At 33.7% G+C, this 23,777-nt stretch overlaps 1 protein-coding gene and 1 long non-coding RNA gene across 4 annotated transcripts; both read left to right on the forward strand.

Annotated features, from left to right (window-relative positions):
• Positions 1–3,151: 3,151 nt before the first annotated feature.
• Positions 3,152–10,954, forward strand: LOC103503163 (aspartokinase 2, chloroplastic-like). Of its 3 annotated transcripts, XM_008467317.3 has the most exons (15): positions 3,241–3,444; positions 3,706–4,212; positions 4,459–4,541; positions 4,622–4,662; positions 5,675–5,829; positions 6,636–6,785; positions 6,959–7,054; positions 7,217–7,333; positions 7,757–7,876; positions 7,993–8,085; positions 8,195–8,317; positions 8,460–8,504; positions 8,960–9,076; positions 9,285–9,347; positions 10,468–10,954. In XM_008467317.3, the coding sequence occupies exons 2-15, from the start codon at positions 3,820–3,822 to the stop codon at positions 10,615–10,617; spliced, it is 1,746 nt and encodes a 581-aa protein (XP_008465539.1). In that variant the 5' UTR covers positions 3,241–3,444; positions 3,706–3,819; the 3' UTR covers positions 10,618–10,954. The 3 variants fall into 3 exon arrangements, with proteins under 3 accessions (XP_008465552.1, XP_008465546.1, XP_008465539.1); XM_008467330.3 differs by lacking the exon at positions 8,460–8,504 and having other exon boundaries at positions 3,152–3,444; positions 8,195–8,311; XM_008467324.3 differs by lacking the exon at positions 8,460–8,504 and having other exon boundaries at positions 3,229–3,444.
• Positions 10,955–18,159: 7,205 nt separating this feature from the next.
• LOC127151038 (uncharacterized) lies at positions 18,160–20,590 on the forward strand. The gene is made up of 3 exons (XR_007823729.1): positions 18,160–20,001; positions 20,085–20,300; positions 20,382–20,590. It is a non-coding gene; the product is annotated as an uncharacterized LOC127151038 (long non-coding RNA).
• The last annotated feature ends 3,187 nt before the right edge of the window (positions 20,591–23,777 follow it).

Below are 23,777 nucleotides of genomic sequence, written 5' to 3' on the forward strand. Positions count from 1 at the left end.
TGGGTGAATGTATTGTCTTGTTCAATCATTTTTTTTTCCTTTTCTTATCTTATTAGGTTTTGCCACAATTCATTGGACCAATGAAGCCATATTTACGCCAATTCATTGATGTATAGGCTTTTTTGTAGATTTGGTAGGAAATTTTTTTGTTTAAATGTAGTTATTTAAATAGTTTGTTCGTACCAAAACACATTTATACCAACAATTAAAGCAATATTACAAAGTGTGTTTCTTTCTATTAAAGCGTTCACCGTTTTTCCATATGTGATTGTATTGGTCTGTAATGGTATGTGTAATGGCAGGGCGACAAGAAATACAAGATTCAACAAGAAAGAGGGTTGTTGAAAACAGTGACTAAAAACACAAATATGACATTTAAATTGAAAAATAAAACTGTCATCGAAAAAGTTTTATTGACATTTAATTAAAGTCATGGTAAGTTAAATGATGATAGTTAAAAAGTGTCATAAATCATAAATAATGACATTTAATATTAGTCATAGAATATTAACAATGACAGTTATCCTTTGTCATAAAATGTAAACTATGACAGTTATCCTCCGTCATAAAATATAATCAATGATAGTTATTAACTGTCATCGAAAATAAATAATGACAGTTACAACCTGTTATAAAATGTAAACTGTGATAGTTATTAACTGTCATCGTAACTAAATAATGACAGTTATAATCTGTCATAAAATATTTCATTTGTGACATTTATTATATGTCATGAAAACCGTATTTCGTGACAGTTTTTTACAATTGTCGTAAAATACTTTTCATGACTCCCACATCAATGACTGCAAAAGACTGTCACGAAAATCTTTAATAACAGTATTTAACTGTCATTGTAGGCTCTTTTCCTACTAGTGAAATAAATTATATATAGTCTATAATTGATAAATTCTATATGTTTAGGTGAATTTTTTAGCATTAAAAGGACCAAGTTATTAAGTAAAAAACATGTCCATATTTGATAGCTTAGAGAGTGATTTTATGGAAAAAAAAAAAAAAAAGAACAAGTCAGGCTTCGGACTTGGCCACATTTAGTGGAATTATAATGTAAAAGACGTACAAAAAGATATTATTCTTGTGCGTGCTCATTTGGAATACCGTAAAAAATGCATCAAAGATGCAATCACAATGTCTTTAAATGCAAAAATGTAGAGTAACTAGAAAGAGTCAAAGTTGTGCCTTAGGATGTAGTTGGAGTATGACCGCAACCTACAAATAAGTAAGTTATTTTTTTTTTCTATTTTTGTAATTTGCATATTCTTCACAAAGTTGATCAAAATCAAATAAAATCATCATTATTTTGTCTGGACTGAAAAGAGTAGCAAGAGTGCTTTTATGAATGTCCTAGCCCTTGGAATTTTATACATAACATCCGTAGTTTTTACTCACTAAACAATCATATCAACCAGAAATATAATTCAATATTTTACTATTTTTATTTCTTTAATTTTCATTTGTACGTAGGAATGTTTGAAGGAGCTATTAAATCATTTCTCTTTCGCAACTCCTTGAAGTTCACAATTCTACCATTTTCTCTAAACACTCTATGAGGCAATTGAATGCGAGCTATAATTGATTTATATATAGGTTAAGTAATATTGATTAAGATAGATTGTGTGATTGCATATGGTACGACTTAACCCCTTTTGGCTCGAAGAAACATGTGCTTAGTTAGACAAAGTAAGTTTATAAAATGTTTGGCAACCACCTAAAAGGTATTTTGAAAAAATGAGTTTATAAAATAAGCTGGTTTAGAATAAACATTTAAAACCAACTTTTAGAAAAATGATTTTTTGAGTGTTTAATGATTAAGATCACTTCACCAGCGAATTTAGTATAGGCCCAAAGGGGCTCAAGCCCCCAAACTTTATCGTCTTTATATATATATATATATATATATATATATATATATATATATAAAGAAAGCTATTTAATTTTTAATATTTATAGTTAGCTTAGTGGTTAGTCTAATTATCAGCCCTCCCTTCACCACCACCTTCGACGGTCTCCTAGGTCAATCTCAGACCACCATCTCCGACAAATCATCGTTGACCTATCTTCGATCGCCATATTTGGTGACCGTTACGAGCCAAACCTTCTATCGTAATTTTTCAATGATTGTTTTTAGGTAACAAAAAATGGCCAACTTTCTATTACCATTTTTCTAGTCATCTCTGTTACCTAACCTCTAACAATCGCTTTTCGACAGCTGTTGTTGTCCAACTTTCTACTATCATTTTTATGGTGACTGCCACTTGGCAACTTCCAATGACCACTTCTTGACAATTGTCACAACTTTCGGTGATCGTTTTTTTACGATTGTCGTCGACCAACCTTTGACTAACGTTTTTTTGGCAACACTTGTTAGCCACCTTTGACCACCATTTTCCTACGATTGCCATCGATAATCTCCAACCACCATCTTTGACCTTCATCCTTGACCAACTTTCGATTACCATGTTTGGTCGACTGTTTGTAGCCAACTTTCAAGGATCGTACAATCGACCTCCCATCATCGTTTTACAGTGACCTATGTTGACCATCTTTGACCATTGCCTCTAACTAGCATTTTTTGTAGACTATTGACAACCAACTTATGACAACCGTCGTCAGCGAACATTCGGTGCTTAGCTTGTTTTTCATTGTTTGTTGTTGGTCAACTTCTAGTGACCGCTATCACTAATCTTTGGTCACCATTTTCCAGCAACGGTCGCCAACCACTTTCGAGCATTATTAGCCAACTCTAACCATCACCTTTGTGGACAAATTCTTGTATTATAATTTGAAATTAATAAAGACACTTTTAGTATAAAACAAATTAACAAAACTTTTGAATAAAAACCTTACAAACGTGCTTTTATTTTTAAGAAGTTTTTAACAAAACCGGTTGAATGAAAATTCATTTTAAAAAACTCTTTTATCCTAAGCAAACAAACATATATTTTCTTTTTAGACTATTACCACAAAATTTTCATATCTCACTTTTGCGTAAAAATTTCAAAGGTACCTTTGATGCTTTGCAAAAGTTTAAGAATAATATTACTACACTACATTTGTAAACATAGAAGTATATTATTATTATTATTATTTAACAAAAATGAAATTTATATATATTACAATTTACATCTTTTTTTAATGAAAATACAAAATTACCTTTTTAGGCTTTGACGAAAATCTCTGACCTTTACTTATTTATTACTATGTTTTCTGGACAAACTTATTTATTCTTAAAATCGTAACGGGGCGCCGCCCACTGCTTTCTGTGTCGCTCTCGCATTCCCTTCAGTCTTCGGAGCCGTAAACCGGAGTACTCCGACCATTTTTCCGAGGGAATACGAGAAGCTTTTTTTCTTTCAATTCTTTAGTTTAACAATCTCCTTCCTCTCTCTTAGTTTTCGGAAGAATTTTTGGAGCTCGGTCATTCAGGTACAGTTCTTAATTTTTCGGTTTTGAGCAATACTCTTGGAAATGTTTGCTTGTTCTGAAGAAGAATGGAGTAATTTCGTTGATTTTATTGAGAATATCGCTAGTTTTTGTTTGTTGATGCGTTTTTTTCATTTCTTATACTGAAGCGCGTTTTGAAAATGATGGAAAAATGAGTGTTAAGGTGGCTGTTAATGGTTTATGGTTGAGTTTTGGGCTTGTGGATATTCTTCGAACTGACTGTTTTCTTTGTGGATTCCACAGATCGAGCTGCTTTTTTGAAGCATTTGAATCGATATTTGAGTTTTATTCAAGGTTTTTAGGAGATTAATTCTGTTTGAAGTTTTGTAATTATTTTATTATTTGTCGAAATAACTCATGGAAGGCGCGTTGAATCTTCTTGGAGGCGCAACTATTTGTCCTGCCTCTACGCGTTGCCAATCGTTATTGTCTCCGCAGCTTCATTTTGTGTCGTCCATTGCGCAAAGTGCTGGATTGTACACAAATGGCAAAAGATTATCTTGTAGACGTCTTGGTTTGCGAGTCAGATGCGAAAGGAATGCTGCTGATGTGCTTGATAGAAAAGTTACTGAATCTAGAAGTTCTGGTGATAATGAGCAACAGTTTACTTGTGTCATGAAGTTTGGTGGTTCATCAGTGGCATCTGCAGAGAGAATGATGGAGGTTGCTGAACTTATACGCAGCTTCCCTGAGGAGCGGCCAGTGATTGTTCTCTCGGCCATGGGAAAGACAACCAATAAACTTTTGCTGGTACGTGTTTCCTTTTCCATTTATCTGCTTATTATTTCAGGAAAAATGCATTTTATTCTCCTTCAGTACATGTCCTTTGGGTTTTCCTACGGGTTACCTTGATCCCCAAATATGTTGTATGGTGAGACGGGTTGTCCCGTGAGATTAGTCGAAGTGTGCGTAAGCTAACCTAGATACTCACGAATATCTAAAAAAACATGTCCATTGGGTTGATTATTGATACAAAGTCCCCTGATATTTTAATAGGCTGGAGAAAAGGCTGTTAGCTGTGGTGTTACTAATGCATCGGATATTGATGAGATGAAATTCATAAAAGAGTTGCATCTCAAGTAAGATATTCTAGTCCTTCAAACCCCTTCTGAATAATGTTGTAAATCATACTCACAGAGTGTTTCCATGTTGTTTATAGGACTGCAGACGAGCTTGGTGTTGACAGGTCTATTATTGCAAGTAAGCTTTATGTTGTGCTTGAAACTTGTTGGTTTAATAGTCTCTATTCTTGCTGCCTCTCTTTTCTCCTCAAGTTTCATACTCTGTTATTGATACTGTTTGTTGTTTTTTGGAATAAGAATAAAATTTAGGCTGGTGTAAATCCATAAGAAAAAGTGGAGGAATATTATAAAGTAAAAAAAGTTTACAATCCTTGGGAATGAGGAATGAAAATAAGATATTTGCTTTTGCGACTAGATGTGATTTAGGCCAGAAGATTGAGCAGAACAACTAATGATGAGTATAAATGAGAATGGGGGGACTGTTCCTATTTCTCCTTTTATATTATTGGTTTAGACATATTTAATATTTCATAATTTATTGAATTGCCGTGCATTGTTGAGCATCAACTAGCAAATATCAATTCAGTGTCTGAAAGAATAACCAATATTTTTAAGAGAAAAAGTAACATGAAGTAGTTGTTCAACCTCTTTTTATGCTTGTGGAGAATCTTCTTGAGCGCGAGCATTAAGATGCAGAGATTGTGGTTTGTATGGAAATTTCTTAATTAGGTAGCTGTATTTTTATCCTACAATCTAGTGACAAAAAACAACAATATTATCTATTGCAGCACACCATAGTCATCTACAATTTGCCTGTTGAAGTGGTAGTGATGAAAGTATTAAGTTTAGTTCTGTAGCATTTCTTGATTGGTCTGCCTTGTTTAAATATTTGCATTCGGCACCTTGTTTCTGATATTCTACTGGCCTTAGAATATGCTGGAATATATGAGCAAGATGATGTAAAATATATTTATATTGGAAAGGAATATCTTCATCTGATGGCTTAAATTTCCCTTTTCATGTTCCTTTGCTACAGTTTAGAGCAGTTTCTACATATTAGTTTCTATTGATATCAGGATCAAAAATCATAAACATTGCTAATGCTATGAAATTTATTCTTCAAAATTTTACAGCAGTTATACCACAATCATATTTGTTATATACATTTATATTGTGTAATTACGTTGCAGATCACCTTGATGAATTGGAGCAACTTCTCAAGGGAATTGCTATGATGAAAGAACTGACTCTTCGAACCAGAGATTACTTAGTTTCCTTTGGGGAGTGCATGTCTACAAGGATTTTTGCGGCATATTTAAGTAGGATTGGTGTCAAAGCGCGTCAAGTATGTTTCTGTTCCTTTTACTGTTGAATTTATTTGACACATCTAACCTGTTCTATAGACTCAAAGTTGTTCAAGAGATTTCGTGCATATTTAACCTTTAGTGTTCAGTATAATTAACAGAAAAGACAGTATTTTCATGTTAGTTGTAACTATTTCCTGTAGTATTGGATTCCTAAAGTAGGGAGTGGTTTGCTGTCATTTTCTCTTTAGTAATCCTACCCCTACAGGAGGCAGGAGGATAAGGGATAATTACTTTTTCTTTGGATACTACTTTGCCCACCGTCAATAACTTTCATACGTTAGTCTGAGCCACAATCATGAAGCCTGAACTAGAAGGCTCTGCTGAATTTTAGGTTAAAAAGAAAAGAGAAGAAAAGAAATGGGAAGGAAAACTTTTAAACATCTATGGTTTGACCATCTAATACAAGATTGCGTCCTGAAGATGTTGGCTTTCATTAAACCCCCTACCTAGTCACTGTTATTATTATGAGGGGGTAATTAATATTTTTATTTTTAATATACAATATAAACCTAAACTCATATGGAAGACTTCTATTTCCATTTTCACCTTAAAAATTTAATATGCTCTCAGAAATTTATAATTGTCTCAATTATCACAATAGTTGAGGTGCAGGTAAACTAACCCGAAAACTCACTGATAACCAAATAAAGAAAAAAATAATAAAGAGAAAAAAGAGAAGAAAAAAAAAAAAAGAAAAGGGAAAAAATGCTTTCCAGTATTCTGTTATCGATGGTAATTTACATCTTACAATGACAAAAACTTGTGAAAATGTCTGCTTTTGCAGTATGATGCATTTGAAATAGGATTTATCACCACAGATGACTTCACAAATGCTGACATTTTGGAAGCAACCTATCCTGCTGTTGCAAAAAGGCTACTTGGTGATTGGAACTCTGATCCTGCTATTCCTATTGTTACAGGCTTTCTTGGAAAGGTCTTTCATTGAGCCATTTTACTTTATTGTTTGTCCATCTTGAAGGACTGGATCTTTTTGAGTCCTAAAGATACTGCATTCATTACTATCCAAAAAGAAGTTGCAATCATGAGAATCTCTTTCTTTTCTAGAACAAAAATTATAATGGAGTCATTTTCTTTTTCCAATTTAAGGGCTGGAGATCATGTGCAGTAACTACATTGGGAAGGGGTGGTAGTGATTTGACTGCTACAACCATTGGCAAAGCACTTGGATTGCGGGAGATTCAGGTTGAAGCATCTTACTAAATATGTTTTGGAATTCTGTTTCCTCTCTTGAGCTAAATATTTATTATTTGTTTAGAAAGGTGCTTCTAGTCTGTCGGTATTTATTTATTTACTTATTATTTCTATTTTCAAATCCGTAATATAAGTTAACTCTGTGCCTTGCAGGTGTGGAAAGATGTTGATGGTGTTTTGACTTGTGACCCTAATATCCATTCAGGTGCAGAACCTGTTCCCTTTTTGACTTTTGACGAGGCAGCTGAACTTGCTTATTTTGGAGCTCAGGTGATTTAAGTGCATTTGACTTGGTGGGTCAACTACCTAATTGTTGACTTAGCCCTGAAGTTTAAAACGTCATTTGTCTTTGTTAGTTTAGTTGGAGCACACTTCTATTATATCTGGCTCTTTGAAATGTTCAGACCATATATTGCTTTTCACGCGGCACTTTAATTCTACTCCCACCACTCCTCGAACTTTAATTTGCTCTATTCAGTGGCTCTTACACACTTATGAATTAATACATGAAGGATCCGATTTTTGTGTATTGTTCTGTTATGAAATTTATGACTGTCCCTGTTTGATTATTCAGAATCTAGGCATCTGATTCAAGTGGTATAGTATACATGAGGTGCATAAATTGTGGGGTGATCACCAGCTTTGGTGTTCTTTTGGTTAAACATTTTTCTTGGGGGGGTTTCCTTTTTGTAGGTCCTGCATCCACAATCGATGCGACCAGCTAGGGAGGGTGATATTCCTGTTCGGGTGAAAAACTCGTATAATCCTCAAGCTCCAGGTACTCTCATCACCCGGAACAGAGATATGAGCAAGGTTCGTTTCACTTAGATCTCTTGAAAAAGAAAAACTAAAGCTTGTATAGTCCTTTCTTATCAAAGGGAAAAAAAGAGCATGTATAGTCTTGAAACGAGCTGTAACTTTTCATGCAGGCAGTGCTAACAAGTATTGTTCTGAAACGCAATGTGACCATGTTGGATATTGTTAGCACCCGCATGCTCGGTCAATATGGTTTTCTTGCCAGGGTGAGGAGGAGGTTAATTATTTTCCAAGTGCCCTGATTGCATTATTGATAATTTTAATTGATATCTTCTTCTTTTTCTCCTGTATGTGTGGGACTTGTTTTAAGTACAGGTGTTTGCTATCTTTGAGGATTTGGGCATATCAGTTGATGTGGTTGCTACTAGCGAAGTCAGTTTATCCTTGACCTTGGATCCATCAAAGCTTTGGAGCAGAGAGCTCATTCAGCAGGCAAGCGTATGAACTATATGCACTCTGTTTATTCTTGATCTTAGCTTGCTTTCCCATTTTTTTAACTGTGGCTTTCTCTCTTGTTTTGAACTGTTGCTTTCTATTCGTCTGTCTATCTCAGATTTTATTTTCCTTTGTTTCTTCCTAGAAAATCCGGGTTCTCTTCTCTGTTTCATTTGAGAGAACTAGAGATGTAAGCAATTTTGTTTGTTCTCTTTTTGTTTTCAGTTTTTAAAAAAATTGTATTTAAAATATTTATTTGTTTTAACTTAATCTTCTGTATGTTCTTATTTTAGTTTAGAACTATGCAATCATGTTATTGTATGTTTTTACGTACTTTCAAGTACTACATATTCTTAACTTATAATTAGACTTGATCTGGCTCTGTTTCACAAATTATCATTATAGATAATTTATTTATTTATGTGCTCACACTTCACTTGGACAACGTCTAACGATGATTGTGAGACTTATTGTATTTTCTATCATTCTGAAAATACTGTAACATGTGTTAGTATGAATAGTTTATCATGCTTGTTTTGTTATATGAAACTCTGCAATTCTCATTTATGTTCGACAATCAAAATAATCTCAGAAGACTTTCCATTGACAGCTGATTGACTTTATATTTATATCCTATATTGGCAGGAGCTTGATCATGTGGTTGAAGAACTCGAGAAAATTGCTGTTGTGAAACTGCTTCAGCATAGATCGATCATTTCTCTCATAGGAAATGTTCAAAGGTCATCACTGATACTGGAAAAGGTGCTGCATCTAGTTTTACCCTCGGAAAAAAAAAAATCATTTAATTCACCTTTCAGACGTGTTTTAAAGTGTGTCCAGACGTATATGTGCTTCCTAGATAATTATAATAAGAATTCATCCCACTAATTTCGAATAATATCTACCTGTATGATTTTGGGTTATCAAGCATCATTTTGTTGCTTGTTTCTAATGCATAACTTTTTGGCAGGCATTCCATGTTCTTCGTACCAATGGAGTAAATGTTCAAATGATATCCCAGGGTGCTTCCAAGGTATCTTCTTCTTTTCATACCTCACATTGATAATCCGTTCTCATGCACATAAATCATTTATCCATCACAGGGGATGTTTGGAGTAAGAGTGTGTTTGGGATAGTGATTTTGGTACAATTGATTTTGTAAAATTGATTTCTAAATAATCAAATTTATGTTTGATAACATACTCAAAAAGTGACTAGAGAGGTCACTGCTTCAAAAATCAATTTTGAGTGATTTCTTATTTTTCTAAAATTCCTTTCTTTAGGTTGCCAATTACAATATTTGTATGCAAAAGTGACTGACATAGCTAGAAATCACTACAAAACACACCCTAGTTTTGACGTGGTTAAATAACTTTTGATATTTTCAAAATTAATTTAAAAAGTTAATTGACTGATTAAAGGCATGACATGAAGTGATTTTGTATGAGACAGTAATTTGAACAATTTCAAAACAACTAACTCCCAAACATGCATGAAGTTACCTAGGGTGTCTGTCTACATTAGTATTCATACTTGAAATATCGTCATGATTACCTCAAAGTTACCCTCCAGTAGTACTACTTAGGTCCTGGTTGTCTCTTGAAACTCCAGTCTTACATGGATGAAGTCTCCTTGGAGATTATTGGGATGAATCTCGGTGTAAATCGTTGTGATTGAACGAGCTTGGTTTTCTGGATCAAATAAGAAATTCCATTATAGGAGAACCCATTTGAGGAACTTATATTTCCCAATCTATGTAACAAGATATGTGGTATAGAAATCATTGCAGTGCTGTTGCCCCGTGGCCCTATCTTGGAAATGCTTATATTACTTTCATTTGGCTATATTGAGAAAATACATATAATTGAAATTCTTTAGGATGTTAGACAAAAATTGAAGCCTGAGACTTGTGATGACTCGATCACTGTCACATATAGTTCTAAGTCACCACCATTCACATTCACATTCACATTCACATTCTAGGTCTTAATTTTAATCCAATTAATGAAATTCTATTATTTTAAAATATTTATGAAAGTTAAGGGTAATATTTCAAAAGAATGAGTATTTTCTGAGTAAAGGGTACTGTTTTTTCTAGTATTTTTGTAGTTTAGTCTGTTGACGTCTGATTCATTTTGTTATTCTCTTGATAGGTCAATATCTCATTGATTGTAAACGACAACGAAGCAGAGCAATGCGTTCGGGCTCTCCATTCGGCGTTTTTTGAGATTGATGGACTCAAATTAGATACAGGAGGATGCACATCTCAAAATGGTTCAGTCTCAGCTAGCAACACTGCGTAGGCATTGTAGCCCATTTTTCCCGTCTCAAGAAGGAGCCAACTGCAGCAATCGGTATAATATTATATTATTGTCAAAATCGGGCAACTCGAGTTAGTCTCTTCTATTGGTTTTGATTAGATAAACTGTGCTGCTATTAGTGTAGTATTTTATAACTAATTCAGGAAAAAGAACAAAAGAAAATTAGGATTTATGTTTCATGGTGTACACTAAAGTTTCGTAAATGTTTTATGTGCATTGTTATGTCCTAGTTCATCTGTTGAGTTTATATATGTGAACTAATAAATAAATTAATACGTGCACGAGTTATAACTTACAATAATCTATTTTTCTAGGTGAATCTTTAAAGTGTGTTATTCCTTTCGTTAATTTTTATTTCTTTTTTCTTTTTAGTTAATAGTAAACTGACTTCAATTCATAGTGTTTATTTATTTAAATGTCTGTGGAAGTTAATTTGGTACAAGTTTCCTTAATATTTAAATATATATATATATATATATATATATATATATATATATATATATATATATATTTTTTTTTTTTTTTTTTTTTTTTTTTTTTTTGAGATACATACATAGATCTTGTTTTCGTGTGTTAAAAGAAGGGTAAGGATTCCTAATAAAGTAGAATATATGTTTGGTCTCCAAAACGTGTATTTGTTTCCTATTTTGTCATTTTTAAAAAAGCAGTACAAGCTTTTAAAATGAAACGCATTTAATTTTCTATGTTTGAATTTTATTTTTAAGGGTAATTGTTTTAAATGTATTGAAATGTCTTACAAAACTGATATACAAAAATTGCTCCATCCATGTGATAGAATAATTTGGTTATATCCGTAAATAATTTAACTTATTTTTATTATATTGGGTTAGAAGTTTGAAATTGGTTTATGATTAATTATTGCCGCAAAAATATCTATTTACTTAGAATATATGGATAAGTACAAGGACTAACAATTTTAGAAATAATAATTAAAAACGAAGAGGTTTTGGATTTAGTTTAGATAGATTCTATAGTTTAACAAATTTTGCTATATTTATATTTTTTTTAAAATAGAAATAAAGCTCAAGTTCATAAACTAAGTAGAAACTAAGAGGTGTTACATTCATCATCGTATTGGAATGAAATGGAATGTGATAAAAAAAGGTTATGTTTGAATTGAGCGTTTTGAGTCAAAATTGTTGTTAAAAATTCATTATGTTCCGACATTTTTCAATTAAATCCTATTTTTCATCGTTTTCATGCTTTACGATCATTTTGTTGTTTTGTCCTCAATTTGATAGATATTCTAACACCTCTTTAATATTTAGTAATATTGATTACATTCTAGTTCTTTAAATACTCTCTAAGTTCAAATTTTAAGAGTATTGAATTTTCGGCCCTTTTTTAAATGACATGTAATATATATAATATTTATAAATATACTAAAATTTTAGATATTATTAATGATAGACAGTAATAGACTTTTATTAATTTTTTATCGGTGTCTATTAGTATCCACGGTTCATAAGATCTAAAATTTTATTATATTTTTTAAAATATATTTTCACATTTATGTCATAGGTATATTTATATATTTGGGTAAGGAAGTGGTAATGGAATATGGGTTGACATGCATTAGATAGGACAAAAGTTACGTAGTCTTCCTTGGCGAGCGTGTAAAGTTAGGTTAGGTGAAAAAGACCGTACCCGTTTCCCAAATTCGTGTTCATGCTTTGACTTAACAACAACTCTATAACAACAATTAAAGTTAATATAATTAGTGGACTTCTTGATCTTCTGATGTTAGGGGAAGAGAGCGGAGCATTAATTTTTCGTTGTGGTTGCAACCTTTTTTTGAAGTCTCCGGCCCCCAGTTCAACCCTCCCTTGTCCCTACCCGACCATTAGTTTACCTTTTGAAACATTTTATCAAAAGTTTACATGGTTGAGATTTTGTGTCATTTCATTCTAACTTTATAAGCTCCTATTCTCCATTTTGAGGCCATTCTCACTTATGATTTACTCATTCCCATATCAGTTTTCTGTTCTTTTCCATGTGCAGTATGGTGATGCACTACAAAAAATCGGCATTTTCTCGAGGCACAAAACGACGTCGGAAGAAATAACATCAGGACAAACACCTTTCCTCGACGCCAATTTTCACACGTCGGACAAATGCGAACACATTATTTTATTATTACCTTTTTCCGACACCGTGAAAGGGTTGTCGAGAAACAAGAACTCATTTCCGATGTCTGGGTGTAGGGCGTCAGGAATAATTAGCAATTAAATAAAATATATAACTTCTTTGGACACCTCATGCACGGCGTTGAGAACAGACTCCCATGTTCCCGACGACACTAGTCAACCATTCTCGATGCCATTTATTGATCGTCTGAATCTTCAAACATTAATTATGTTAGATAGCGATTCCCGACGTCCATGCATGGCATTGCAATTCCCGATGCCATTAGTGATTCATCGGGAATGTTTCAGGCCATTTCTGACGGGTCACTAATGGCGTCGAGAACAAGGGATCTCCTGACATTTTCGTGTTGCATCGGGAGTTCCCATATAAAAAAGATGCTTTAGCTCTGTGAAACACAAGACCGAAACGAAAGAGGAGAAAGGGAGATCGTTCGGTGAAACGAACAGAGGAGAAAGAGAGATCGTTGTCGTCGCAACCGTGAGCCTGCCGTCGTGCCTCTCTTGTCGTCTGCCGTTGCTCATCCCTATTTGAGGTAAGTTTTTTCTTTTTAAATTAGTTTTAGGATTTTAATGAGGAATTAGTTTTAGGATATTGTTTAGGAATAAATTTGGGTTTTTGAAGTTGAAATTTTAAATGTGGGTTGAATTTGAAGAGGGGGAGGGGGTTTAATTGAATATTTGAAGGGGGTGGGTTGAAAATTAAAGGGGAGAGGGGGATTGAGGATTGAGGATGAAATTTTGAAGGGGGATTGAATTGAAATTTTGAGGGGTTAGGGTTGAAAATTTGAGAGATGTTCGGGGGAGGAGGGGGGGCTATTATTGTTTTAAAAATTATGTAATTTGTGTTAAGATTCGTTTTGGCTATCCTGCAATTATGTTAGCCTTTAGTTCAATTCTAGTTGTTTATTTTTTAGTAATTTTGAATAACGGCTATCTTGCAGTTATGGTAGCCTTTTTGTTTTGAATTTGTTTATATTTCTGTGGGTTTAAAGGGGTGGTAGTAGGGTAACTTGTAAGGTAGGGTTGTTGGAAGGGGTGGGTAAGATGCGAAGATTGAAGTTGTTTGTGGTTAATTAGGTTGTGTGGCTATCCTACAGTTATGGTAGCCTCTGTAGTTTGAAGTTAGTTTTAGTAGTTTTAAGAGATTGTATATTCAGGGGAGTAAGTTTAGGATGTGAGAAGAGAGGAATATCTTTCTAATCAAACCTGTTTATGTTTTAAGGACTTAAAAGATGGACAATGGTTGGATGAAACTTAGTAATAAGTTTTTCCTTGAGTATAGAGAGGGAGTGACCCAACTTTTAGAAGTTGCCAAGTTTCACGTCGACGCCTACGGACGAATAAGATATCCATGCAAGAGATGTATAAACTCAAATTAGAACTTACTAGAGGATATAGAACGACATCTACTGACTTTTGGAATATCCCCCTACTATACAAAATGGGTGTATCATGGAGAGTCAGTTAGCTTTAGAGGTACAGAAAACTTTAATGAAGGAACTAGTAATAACCCTTTTGATGAAGGAACTAGTAGTAGACAGTTTGACGAAGAAGATGATATGTTTGGTATGTTGAATGATTTACAAGCCCCGAAGAGGAAACGAAGGAAGATCGTTTGGAGGATGAAATGCTGCAGAATATTGGGGTAGATATAGATGAAGATACAACAAACATATTTCAGGATTTATTGAATGAAGCACGTAATGAGTTTTACCCCGATTATTCTGAATTTTCCTCCTTGAATTTTTTGTTTAAGTTGATGCATGTGAAGGTTCTAAATGGTTAGAGTAACAAGTTCTTCGACATGTTGTTAGAACTCTTAAGTGTTGGGTTTTATGTCCTAAAACTTGTAGATAGTAAATATAATCAATTGATCGTTATTAATAAAGTGTTTTATTATTATAATTTTAATAAGTGTTATTGATTATATTATTAGTTTTCTTAATAACTTAAATTCAATAAACTAACATCCTAAGCTGTTTGATGAGTCTTAAACAGTATGTAGAGACATACGGGGATCAAAGTTCAAGATCAGCTTAAAGAGTCTATAGTATAGGGTTAAGGTTGGGTACCTTATCCTGTTAACATTATGGATACGGCTCACTTTGTATTTGATACAAACACATTAATCCAATGCGTTCATGTATGCGACATACGAGTGAGGGTATCCTATGCAATGAGTTTGCATAAGACCGGACCACGAAATAGTAATCACTAGATGTAACTCTGTTAACTAGTTGGGTTTCTATTTCATTAGGATGACCTAGGTAACTTAGTCTTAATTCTGAGTGTATTATGAACTCATGTTTGCGAGAGATTGTCCTTTAATTTGTACGGGTGAGAGTGGCCAGATTGCTGGCTCAATATGCTTATCATTTTGGGGACAAGATCGAGTGGGGAGCTAGGAACATAATTACATAAGATGAAATTCACTCCTTCCCACCTTTAGGGTAAGTAGATAAGTGTTCCCTTAAATGGTGTCTTCAGGACTTGAACAAAGGACCCTACCCTCTCTATGGCACGAGAGGGGTTTCTGTTTAGTGGTTGGACCATATACAGGTTATTCATTAGAAGAGCACTGGTATTTAAGGACTAAAAGTAACCTAGGGGTAAAACAGTAATTTGACCCAACTGGTTTTATGAACACTTGTGAAGAACTAACTTACTGATATTAGTCTATATTCGTGGACACAGAAATATATCTACAGTGAGAAGAGTTCAGCTGTGAGTCTTTAGTGGAGTGTACACACAGTTAACGAATATTGATTAATGTGGTTAATGAGTTTAGCCAATTAATCTCATATCGTTGTAGCTTCTGATCTGTAGGTTCATTAGGTCCCCTTCCTAGCTCATAAAGAGTAATGAGATTTATTTATATTGGTTGTAATTTGAAATGTTCAAATTTACTTTGGAAATTAATATAATGTATGTTGATACATTATAATATAAAATTTATATTTTAATTAGACTTTATTATATAAATTTAATTTTGGATATGATTCAAAATTATATTATGAGAGAATAAAATATTTGAATGAGTTCAAATATTAATTTAATGTAAATTAGATTCATATTAAAACTATAGGTTAAAATTTAATTTGTATGTGATACATATTAAAACTATAGGTTATGAGAGAAATTTATATTCGAATATGATTAATTAATTTAGAAATTAATTAATTGGAGAATTAATTAATAGTTTAGTTTAATTTGATTTAATTAAATTTGATTTAATTAAATTAATTAAATTAAAACTCTAGGTTATACGAGAGATATTCATTTAAATATGATTTAAATGAAAATATTAATTAAATTTGATTTAATTAATTATTTAATTAAATTAATTAATTAGTTTAATATATATTAATTTAATTATTATTGAGTTAATATAGGGAACGTGGGTGGTTTTTCCATGTTCCCATTTATTCTCTCAACTTCCCACTTATTCCGTTGAAGAAGAGGGAATTTTTGCGTAATAGAACAGAAGGTGAGTTCTGCGAACTTAAAGAGAAATTCCCTTAATCCAATTTGGTTTCCACAAACTATCTCAATTAGAGAATAAAAAGGTTTCCAAGTGGTGGTGCCTAAATTGGTGATTGATAGATTCAAAGTTGTCAACGAGCGTAAGTTCTTCTTCTCTGTATTTTTCTTGAAAGCATGCTTAGCCTTAGAATTTTGTAATTTAATTTGCCAATGTATTGGTTTTTTTTTTTTTTTTTTGTTCCAATTAAATTGAGTTATGGTCTCTGTTAATTCTTCCGCTGTATAAAGGGAACCCTTCATTAAGAGCAGCGTTTCCAATGTGCAGTAATACTATCCTTAGTTCATTTTATGAAGCCAAACAAAAACTTCGTGACTTAGGCTTGGGATATGAGACTATTCACACGTGTAAGTATGATTGTGTATTGTACTGGAAAGAGTTTGCTGATTTGCAACATTGTCCTACATGCGGCGAGGCTCGATACAAGGTTAATCATAGCAGAGGAAAAAAATCTGCATAAGGTATTGCACCACTTTTCTTTGGTACCGAGATTATAGTGCTTGTTTGTATTGCAGGAAAGGTTCGCTAACATGAGATGATATAGGGATAAATGTGTTGAAATAGATGATGTATTGAGACATCCAGTTGATGCAGAGGAATGGAAGCACTTTGATTCTGAATTTCCTGATTTTCCTTTTGATCTACAGAACGTCCTTGTAGGGTTGGCTTCAGGTGAATTTAACCTATTTGATCATATGAGTACCTCGTACAGTATGTGATCTGTTGTGTTATTTCCTTACAATTTTCTTCCATGAAATGCATGAAAGAGACAAATTTCTTCATGTCACCGCTCATACCCATTCTTAGATCTCCTAGTAGGAAAATCGATGTATATCTTCAACCATTGATTGAGGAATTTAAAGAGTTAAGGAATTTCGGGGTGCGTATGTATGACTCTCTTACATATCAATTTTTTCAGCTACATGCAACCTTGTTGTGGGCAATTAATGACTTTCTGTCGTATGATGACCTATTAGGGTGGAGTACAAAGGGGTATCAGGTATCCCTCATATGCATGGGTGATAGATCGTCGTTTGAGATACGAGGTAGAATATCCATCATGGGACTTATACGCTATCTTCTAGAGGACCACGTGTGACGTAGAAGTAGGCTACACGATGGAAATGTAGAGCGTAAGGCTCCTCCAGTTGTGAGTAAATATTCTTCAATAAAGGATAAGAAAAGAAAGAGAGTTATTGATTAGACAAAGAGAAGTATTTTTTTTCGAACTTCCTTACTGGTTGAGACTACTATTACGTCATAAACTTGATAAATGCACATTGAGAAGAATGTTTGTAACAATTTGGTTGGTACATTGTTGAATATCGAAGGGAAAACCAAGGATACCACGAATGTTCGGTTGGACCTACAAGATCTAAAGATAAGAAAGGATTTACACCTTATAAAAGTTGGTAATCGATTGGTCAAGCTACACGCGAGCTACATGTTGACTAGAAGTGAACGGGTTGAGTTTTACAAGTTCCTAAAATCAGTTAAGTTTTCCTATGGATTTGTTTCCAATATATCACGATGAAAGAGATGAAAAAATATCAGGACTCAAAATGTACGATTGTCATGTTTTATTACATCGACTGCTACCTATTGGTATTCGAACATTCTTACTGAAAAACGTGTACACTGTTATTACTGAACTATGTAATTTTTTTTCATGATTTGTGCGCCAGAATGATAAGAGTAAGTGATTTGGACAGATTGCAAGCAGACATCATAATCATCCTTTGTAAGTTGGAAAAAATATTTCCATATGCCTTTTTATTTTTATGGTACACTTAGTCGTTCACTTACCATATGAAACCAAGGTTACTGGTTCAATTTCTTACAGTTGGATGTATCCCATTGAAAGAAGTCTACACACTTAAAAACAGTATGTTCGAAACAAAGCACGTCCCAAGAGGTCCTATAATGATCCAACTTTTCAAACTAAGTAGAGGTCATTACTTTACTACTAAGACACTTCATTCAAACATAAAATTTATAAAACCTGTTTAAAAATCATCAAACAACCAAACATAAAACAAAATCATCTTTGGGCCTTATTTCAAAACAAATTCAGACATTCATACCATCGTTTAGGAAATTATCAAAAACAAAACAAACGAATAAATATCCTAAACATGACTCATTTTCAATCCTTAAAAACAATTAAAATTAAAGACGTTTAACGGAAGCATGAAGAAAAAAAGGTATCCTCATATGGCATTCACGAATCCTTTTTGCCCCTCGCCGGTCTACCTCACACGTTACCTTTACCTGAAAAATGTTAAACATAAAAGGGTGAGTATAAGATATACTTGGTAAGAGACCCACTACTGGTCCCGTTAGAAGTAATAACAGTTAGCTTCCTATTAAGGGTACCCCGCAACACAACAGTCTAGTGATCCCGCAGGATGCACACATTAATCAATCTAGTGATTCTGTCGGATACACATATCAGTCTAGTGATCCCGAAGGATACATAACATGTGGTGATCCTGTAGGACACTGTGCCTGCAAGGTACACTACCCCATAGATAAAGCTAACAGTTACCCCTCGATCCATCCTACACATTCCATGATAGTCACATCTAAGAGATACCTTTCAAATTAACAGTTCCATTTCAAAGCATAACTAATCAACAGTCTAAGTTCAATCAACAATCTAAACTCAGTAAATCGTCTAAGTTTAGTCAACAATCTAAGTTCAGTAAACAGTCTACGTTTAGCCAACAGTAACATTCGCCAATAAACTCTTGTTGAGACTACACATTATAGTCATGCTATCTAAATCCAATCAATTGTACAAACCATCACTATGTAACTACACCTGACAATCAGTTCATCTAAATTCAACCAATACCACAGTCCATCAGTATATACAAACTACACATAACAGTCCAGACATCTATACTTCTTCAACAACACAATCCATCGATAAAAAAAAAGCTATTCATAACAGTCTGGCCATCTGTAATCAGTCAAAAGTATATATTAGTAATGCTTTCTATATACACACATAACAATCAATTCAGGGCAGTCACTATAACATAACTTTCATATCAGTCACTACGTTTCAAATCTCAAATTGAGTCTAGTAGTAGGAAATCACTTACCTGAAATTTAGCTACGTTCCTTAATCAAACTAAAATCTAGCGAATCAACCTAAACATGATGGTAAGAAAATCAAACGCTTTTACTAATAAAGTCCTTCGTCCAATCTACCTAAATGTAAATGCCACAAACATACCAAAGTGATGGAAAATTGAACTTCAACCAAACTGGTTCGAGCCTCAATTAATCCAACGCTTGCAACTAAAAAAAAACGAAGCATAACAATCAAAATAATCCACAATTTCTCCTTACTAAAGACTTACAATGAGCAAAATCTACGCACAAACGGAGTCAACAACCATGCAAAAGCGAAACCAAGTGGCTGCAAGAAAACCCAATGGTGGCTCGGATTGGTGGAGTGGGCGACACGAATAAGCTTGAAGCCGACGGACGCGAATGGTTTGGATTAAGGGATGGGCTCGGTTGAAGAAGGAGGCGCTGTCGACGGAGAAGGGCAGTTCACACCGACAGCAACTAGTTTCCACCAATGACGAAGGTAGGAGCTAGATAACCCTACGGGAGGATCGTTGTCGGTGGGCGATAATTCAGGTGAGTCTAATAATGGTATACATTTTAACTTATGATTATTTGAACTTTGTTTATGACATTATATGTTCTTATAATTTATTCAGGGGGTACTTATCAACCATCTACAACTCTAACCGTAGAAGATGTGCGCAGTCTCGACTCTTGGAGTTAGAGCACTACGTTGCAGCCAATGGACAGATTTCGATGACAATCGCCCGTAGGCGAAGAAGCCTATTTCCCCACACGGCGTTCTCGTTCGCTGCCTTTAGTGGGTGAACGTAGGCAAAGAATACTTCGAGGTCGTCAAGGGCGACCTTTAGGTAAGTCCACTACACATTTCTATTTTCATTTGAAACATATTTAAGTTAACCAAGCTAATGTGTTGTTTTTGTAATGTGTAGCGATTTTTTGTGCTTGATTTCAATGATCAAGCAATAAATAGATTTGTTGAGCATCAGATGATCAACACCTTTAAAGAGTTCCAAGGCGGCTGTCACATGTACTTCAAAAAGTACAGAGACCCTGATGAGGCTCATGTCAACCCACCACACATATTAGTGGAACGTGATGAGGATTGACCTACCTCTGTGACCACTACATGAATCATGCATTCCAGGTGAGCAACTGAACACTTTGTCATGGTTAATTATGATTTCAACTTTTAATATGTATAAGAAATAACCAATATAATTCTTTTCATACAAAAGCAATCACGGACAAACAAGGTTGCTAGACAGAAGCAACCTTACAATTATAGTAGCGGGTCGAAGTCGTTTCTACAACGACAGCACAAGCTCAACAAAGAGGAAAGTTGGTCGATCGTGTGGAGTTGTTCCGATAAATACACGTTTGAGATGGGACGTTCGTGTTATAGACCGTGGAGAATGCGCATGTAAGTTATCCAAGCAACACTCCTGCCCTTATTTGTCTTCTTTAGTAATGTATTTTTTACTTATTAAGTTTCTAAATTTTTTGCAGAATCAAATACTGGAACTCCATTCTCAGCTTGCCCCAGATGGTACTCAGCCACTCTTTGGGAACGAGATATGCGGGATGGTGTTCGGTAGACGATCGTGCTACTTAAAAGGCCTTGGTTGGGGACTCAAGCCCAAGGCTCGTAAGACAGCCAGTGCGAGCAGTTCCACGACCTCATGTTCACAGTCCACAGTAGAGCTCCAATTACGTGCTGCACTTTATCAAGCTATGAAATGCATTGAAAAATGTCTAAAAAATCATGATGTATTAGCTTCAGAAGTGGAACGAATGCGGAAGCTCATAGAAGACACGAGTCCGGCACAACAAGGACCACCACATGATCCCTAGCTTTGCGATACGTATATATGTTTCCATTATTCTTAAGTTCTTGAAATGACAATATTCAGTGATGATATGCATATATATGTACTAAACTTAGCCACTTTTGTATCATTGTAAGACTCGCGGTGTAGAATGGCATACGAGGCTCGTTAGGAGACGTACGACTTTCTTTGAACCTTTTTTTAACGAGGAATATTTTTTATTTGTATTATGAACTTTATTAAATTTTTGAATTTCTTTGTATTATGAACATTCAATTTTTTATTGAATTTGTGTTTGTATTCCGTAATTTACTAATTTATTTTAATTTTTCTTTAATTGAATTGAAAACAAATGTGAATATTTCAGAAAATAAATCTTACAGAAAAATATTTCAAGAAAAAAAAAATAAAAAATTACATATTTAAAATATTTTCCGACGCAGTATATACGTTGGGAATATGGTGCAAACGTCATATTGGGGATGGTTATTGTCGATGCATGGATGACATCATATATACAAACGTCAGATATAGTTATTCCTGACGCATTGCTGACGTCAAAACTGTGTACATCGAGGATGATTGTCGTCGACACATCGAAGACATCAGTAACGATAACATCGGGAGAAGTGTACTGCCAACACCTTGTTGGTGACACGTTGGAAATTAGTCTCTCGAAGCGTTTCTTCCGACAGTCATCCCGACGTCTCTTTCTGTATTGGAAATTCAATTTCCTACGTTATTAACACTTACGCTGACGTTTTTATGCGTCGAGAGTCGCTCCACTTCTTGTAGTGATGGGAGGTTGAAGAAGAGTCGCACAAAAAGTAAAAGATGAGAGATAAATGCCACGTCACAACAAAAATATAATAATATTTAGTAAACTAAAGTGATTGTTTTAAAACTTTATGGACCAAATAAACGTCAGTTCTATCTTTGGAAGCCAAATATGTTATTTTGCTAGTTTCTTTTTGTACACATGTCGATATAAGCATTCTTGTTGTTTAAAAGATGAAATGTTTTTTCATTTTTCATAAAACGTCTCAAAGTTGTCTTCGACTAGAAATTCTTTAAAATTTTCAAATGAAATTTAGAACATAAGGTTGCGTGATTGTGACCTAACAAGAATGTTGTGACGATCTAAGTTTCCATTCCAAGTTTCACCTTAAATCCTAAAAACATCAATTCATTTGAAAAACGTCAATACAAGTGATGCACTGACCTTTTTCAAAATTGGATCTAATCGACCCCAATTTCTTTTAATTGTTTTTTCCCCTCTTCTTATTTATGTGTTTTTCATATATTTTCTTTAATTGAGATATAATCATTTTATGAACTAAAACTAATTGGGGTCTTTTCAAAAATATAAAAAAGCATTATTTTATGAACTAAAACTAATTGGGGTCTTTTAAAAAATATAAAAAAACGACAAAATATTTACAATGTATAGAACAATTTCGAAAATGGAAAAAGCTCAAAAGCCTACCGTGTAAAATACCAAAAATGTCCCGTCAACTACACCGTCAATAACGTGCGCATAATATATTTGCGATTGTTTAGATTTGACTATTGTTTGGTACACGATCGTTTAGATATGACTACAATTTATTTTTCAATTCTATCGTTTAATTTTGTTAGACGATCGTTTAATTTAGTTACGTTTAAATTAGGTTACACGATCATTTAGATTTGGATTTGGCTATTGTATTGTTTGGTACACAATCGTTTAGATATGACTACAATTTATTTTTCAATTCTATCGTTTAATTTTGTTACACGATCGTTTAATTTGGTTACATTTAAATTTGGTTATACGATCGTTTAGATTTGGGGACCTAAATCTAAACGATTTTTTTTTCAAAATTAGGTACACGATCGTTTAGATTTGGCTAAACGATTATTTTAAATTTTTTCGCTACATGATCGTTTATTTTTTATACGATCGTTTAGATTTGTCTACACGATCATTTAGATTTGGCTAAACGATTTTTTAAAATTCTTTTGCTACATGATCATTTATTTTTTTTATACGATCGTTTAGATTTGTCCACACGATCATTTAGATTTGGCTACTCCAATCTAAATTATTTTTGTACACGATCGTTTAGATTGAAAAAAATCACAGCAAAAAAAAGAAGAAGAAGAAAACGATGGAAAGATTAAACGACGTAAAAAAGAATCAGAAAAGAAGAAAGATGATGCAAATACTAAACGACGTAAAAAGGAATAAAAAAAAGAAGAAAAGACGATTGAAAGAAATCGAAAAATCAGAAAAGAAGAAAGACGATGGAAAGAAATTGCAGCGAAAAAAAGAGGAAAAGAAGAAAGACGATTGAAAGATTTAACGACGTAAAAAAAATAAAAAAATAAGAAAGATTATGAAAAGAAATCGCAAAAAAAGAAGAGGAAAAGAAGAAAGAGGATAAAAGAAATCAGATGAAAGAAATCGCAGAAGAAAGAAGACGATTTCATCGCGAGGAAAAGAAAAAGATAGAAAGG

The sequence above is a fragment of the Cucumis melo genome, chromosome 9 (genome assembly GCF_025177605.1).
Source record: "Cucumis melo cultivar AY chromosome 9, USDA_Cmelo_AY_1.0, whole genome shotgun sequence".
NCBI classification, from domain to species: Eukaryota; Viridiplantae; Streptophyta; class Magnoliopsida; order Cucurbitales; family Cucurbitaceae; genus Cucumis; species Cucumis melo.